The sequence below is a fragment of the Sprattus sprattus genome, assembly GCF_963457725.1.
Source record: "Sprattus sprattus genome assembly, chromosome: 5".
NCBI classification, from domain to species: domain Eukaryota; kingdom Metazoa; phylum Chordata; class Actinopteri; order Clupeiformes; family Clupeidae; genus Sprattus; species Sprattus sprattus.
The window spans coordinates 34704005-34709004 of NC_137924.1; the positions used below are offsets into that span (position 1 = coordinate 34704005).

Genomic DNA, 5000 nt, shown 5'->3' on the forward strand with positions numbered 1-5000 from the left:
ATCACCTCTGTTCATGCCCTAATGTTTAGCCCAGATCGGGGCTCTTTTGGAGGCCACTGGCTGATGTACAGTAACTGCTGCTCAAGTCAACTGGGGCAAAGTGTGTGGAAAGTGAAAGGACCCTAACCGAAAAGTAGAGCTGCGTGGACGACGACGACGGAAGAGGCAGAGGACGACTCAAATGTTTTAGCTCTTCCCGTGGCAGCGGGTGCGCCTCTACTCCCACTCCTGCTCAGTCAGATGCGGCATCTCGTGACAGGTGACAAAAAATCAAGAAGGTCACGTCACTTTGAAACGGGGAATGTTTTTTCGTGCCCCCACTGATTCCCTGCAATGACACAAGCCCCCCCCCCACAATACCTCCCACTCCCGTGCCCAACCTTGGCTCTGGCATAAAAAAATCCTTGCTGTTGTTCCTTATGCTGTTTGTTCAGGAGCAGTTTGAAGCTGCTATTGTTCTTCTCTGCCAGGCGAGCCCAGTGAACTTTTGTACCTGTTGTTGTTTTCTCCGCTAACGACCTTGCTAGCGCGCTGCTGTGTGTGTTCCACCTCCGGTACTGCTGCTGCTGCTGTGCCTGCCGCCTTTGCCATTTCTCTGCAGCTAGGTTTGGTGACTTTTTTCCAATGATTTTATTTGTGTGGTGTGTGTGTGTGTGTGTGTGCGTGTGTATGTGTGTGTGTGTGTGTGTGTGTGTGTGTGTGTGTGTGTGCGCGCACACATTTACCTCCCACAGCTTTGTTGCTATGAGATGTTGGTGTACAGTAAGTGGGCGGAGTGTTTTAGGTTTGTAGCTGACAATGCTGCCTCCTCTGCCTGTTTAGGGTTAGTGGCTCTGGCTCTTGACTAAGCTATCCTGCCACACACACACACACACACACACATACACACTGACAAACACACACACACACACACACACACACACACACACACACACACACACACACACACACACACACACACACACACACACACACAAACGCACCCACACATACTACATTACACACTTCAGCCTGAGAGACCTATCTTGTCTTTAAAGTCTTTAAAACACTGTATTTTTCCTTAACCATTGCCATAAAACCCACTGAAAAGCATTTGTAAGTGTGTACATTTATACCAGTTCAGTGATGTTGTTCTGATGGAAACAGTGCCATCACTGTCAGGTCAATACTTTTACTACTGCATACTCCAAAGTATAGTGGACTTAAAGCAATCAAATAGTTATAAGGGGTTCTCAAGCCTTCTCTTGCTTCCCTTCCCAGTGCTCGGCATGATCTCATCTCTTACTCACATGCATACCTGACAGAACATCAGTGCCTCTCTCTTGATTAGCTCAATGCACCAGATTTAGTTATCAAGGCGATTGCCATTACACTGACCTCAGTCAGATGTGCTTCGGGCTTGGGTAGATAGATTTTCAGTGCAGGAAGGCCCAAGCAAGTGTGTGTGTGTGTGTGTGTGTGTGTGTGTGTGTGTGTGTGTGTGTGTGTGTGTGTGTGTGTGTGTGTTTGGGGGGGGGGGAGTTATTCATATGGCTATGTAAAGGCCTAGTAAAAAGTTAGAGACAAAAATGTCACAATGACAATCCATCACCACTAATGGGCAGCCCCAGGTCCTGTCTGGCCATTGTACATTGATAACCATGGTTTTCTACTCCAGTGTCACCATGAATTCCCCATTGTCATCCACTATTGACTATGCACAGTTCCAGTGCTTGGCTATTTACTGGTACATCTCTGCTGTGACCCCATTTACATACACACACTCTCTCATTCAGCTGTCCCCAAACCCCCCTTTGTCTCAGCAGGAAGCTCCATTTACATAAGAAGCTTATGCCAGACATACTTTTTCACCTCCTTATTAAATAGAACAAAGAAACGAAAGCCGTCTTTGGCCAAGTTATAAATGTTGGCATTGCCAAAACTATTATTTATGGGATTGGGAGAAATAAATAGATCTTTATGCACAAGTAATAATTCTTTCAAAAATGATTTCTTTTCAGTATATATTTTAATGGGCTTGACCCTGACCTTGCAGGGGGAATGAGTGAGTACTAGCCTGAGTCATGTGAGTGAAAAGACAGCTCTCTTGAGCACCTGTAAAAAAAACAGATATGACCCTGTCTTCTTTTTTACATCTCAAGGACTACGTGGGAAGTTTGCAAAAGTATTTGAGACTTTTTTTTTTCAGGCTTCTGCAAAAGTAGTTGCGCCCTGGGAAATGTGCCTTTGTGCGTTTCTTTCTCTCACTTCAGTTAATTAGGTAATGAGATGTAAGTAACTCACACCAAACTTTAATATGCTAAACACCTTGGGTAATTAACATTAACATCCTTTGTTCAGCAGAGCTGGCTTCACAACATTGTGACACTATGTCTAGTCATAAAGCGCATACCCTTTTTGTGCAAGAATAGGAGTTAGCATACAGTGTGTTGGGGTTCAAGGGTACGTGTGTGGGGTAGATGTGGCAAGTGAATGATGAGGTCATAGGTTTGATGTGTTGTTTTGACCAGTTAGCTGGCATTCTAGTAGGCATTCACGGCTCCTATTAAAGGTTTTCAGCCCACGCATTAGGAGACTCAGATGAAGTTACTTTCCAAAACACTGCAGAAACAAAAGAAGAATTTTATCAGTTCATATATAAGTATGTAATTTAATCATTTAATCTCCATATATATTTCCTTCTGTCTCATTCCTATTAGCAAGCTGTGGAAGACTTGATGGAGGATGAAGAAGAAGACTTTGACAAAGACGACAAGGTAATTATTTCATTTCTCAGTGGACAGGCTTCAGTGTTTTCGGAACAATTTGAATCCCAAACATTAACTCACAAAAAAGCAACATGAGCGGACTGCCACGGCTACACCTGCGTTACAAGCCTGAGAGGAGTGTTTGTCCTTGTGTGTGTGTTTCTCCATGTTGATGAACACTCTTATGGGCCCGTCTCAGTCTGCTTGGCTCATTCTCCGCTGTCAGAATGGCTCTTTCCCCTCTCCTTGACATCTGAAGTGCTCTTTCATGTTCATGGTAGAGTGAGGCTGCTCCTCCACACCTCAAAGTGCCGAGTAATGTCTGCTGGCTAGTGCTCTCTCTCTCTCTCTCTCTCTCTCTCTCTCTCTCTCTCTCTCTCTCTCTCTCTCTCGCTCTCTCTCTCTCGCTCTCTCTCTCCTCCTCTCATCCTTTGCAGAACCCCAGCCTGTCTCACCACTGTTGATAGCCCCTGTGATTGTGCTGTTGCTTTTCTACCTCAGAATAAAGGTGAATCGCACACTCATAAATAACGCAGCCTGCGGTTTTGAGTGTTGAGCCTCTGATATTTCTCTGGGACTTTGAAGTGCAATTAATTGTATTCAAATGGCCGTGGGGGGGATGTTCATTAGACAGAGGCAGCGAACAGAACAGAGAGGGAAGAGAAAGAAAGAAAGGCTGCATGTGTGAGCAGTGTGAGAGGACCAAGGTCTTGGTTGGAATGATGAAGATGTTCGGCTGTGTTTCTTTGTACTCCTGGCAGTTTGTTTTTGTTTGGTTGGATCACAGAAGCTCTCGGAGGAACGCAGGCAAGGAGAGGCAGACTCAAGGTGGAAGCTAAGTCATTCCTGAGCTCAAATCTACGCCTTGGGCAACAGGGAATCAGGAGGGAGAATAGCAGAGATTCTGAAGAGAATCCCAATGAAAAAAAAGAAAAAGCTGGAGCTACAAATGAATGTGTTCTCTGTCAGTTTAGATGGCGTTCCACTCTCAGCAACAGGTGTCTTTCTTTGTTCTTAATGAGGAATCAGCTGGTTATTGGAAGGCCTTGTGAAGATTTTAATCACAAGTAATTGACAGGGATATGTTACTGTTGTAGTCGTTCTGCATTGATCTTGTGTTAATAAAATTTAAATCACCCCTCTGTTGTTACTGTTTTATTAGCACCACCTGGACAAATGATTAAATGAACACCAAACGCTTTTGCCATGTTAAACTAGCCTTTCCCGCGGGGAGGCCCTCTTGTTAGGTTGCTGTGGTGTTGCTGCTGCTTGTTTGTTCTAGAGAGTGGGCTTTAACCAAGCTTTACCTGTAGTGCAAATTTGATCCTAATCGTGTTAACTTTACAATCGCTGCAACGTCCTAGCCTCGTTTATTTTGTGTAACTCCGACAAATGAGGCCTTTTAGCTGTTGCAAATGGGGCAGTTTCGCCGTGATAATTGAACAAGCAAGCAATTTTTCATAAAAGGCAACTTGATCCCTGGAAAATTATATAGGCCCCGGATTTTTTTTCTCAGTTTCGTCATCCATGTTATTGAAACCCAGCCTTGCCCTAAGCCTCGAGAATATAAAAGAGTGTGAGTTTGAGGTCAGAGGTTTAGAAAAGCAAATTTTGCTCCCTGTCCACATTCATTAAACTTTTCCCTCACTGGAAGGAGACGTAGAGTGGTCACATTCCATGCGCTTTCATGGTGATGACAGAACAGCAATTGGAGTTGCAGAAAATCCCCCCTCAAACCCAATCTGCTAAAGGTTGATTTCCCCTGTCCCTTCCTCTCCATGCATCTAAGGCACAGATGATCTGAGAGGATTCTGGGATTTTATAATGACAGAAAGGCATCTTGTGACCGCCAGCTCGACAATTATTACTCCACTCGGGACAGATCCATCATCACAGTGCTTTTTTATATTATAATCACAGCTAGTTGAATCACCACAAAGACCATGTTTTGTTTTTCTTTGTGAAACCTCTCATTGCAGTCCTCTCCAACACATACAATGGAAATTGAAAAAGTGATATTTATCTTTTTCCCTCAACATCCTTCAACTTCACTTCTTGAGAGGAACTCTCATAAGCCTTCCCTCAGTCTCGCCTCAAGCCTGTCTCTCTCGCTCGTCTGAAACTCATCTTTGGCCTTGTGCCAATATGGCTCCCAGCATGAGGAGGTGAACAAATTTGTCTTTTCCATTCAACCTCTCCAGTGCTAAGCTGACTTCTCTCTGTTATTAGGATCTCTGCTCCACAAGTAAAACA

The 5000-nt window shown here is 44.3% G+C and overlaps 1 protein-coding gene across 4 annotated transcripts in view; it reads left to right on the top strand.

The window, feature by feature from the left end:
- mctp1a (multiple C2 domains, transmembrane 1a) overlaps positions 1-5000 on the top strand; it is a gene marked incomplete at both ends in the record, with an annotated part of 88869 nt that overhangs the window by 62886 nt on the left and 20983 nt on the right. For all 4 annotated transcript variants that reach the window (XM_080838451.1, XM_080838454.1, XM_080838452.1 and 1 more), the window contains one exon: positions 2700-2756. In XM_080838451.1, the coding sequence (XP_080694577.1) occupies positions 2700-2756 (57 nt within the window). The remainder of the gene's footprint in view (positions 1-2699; positions 2757-5000) is intronic.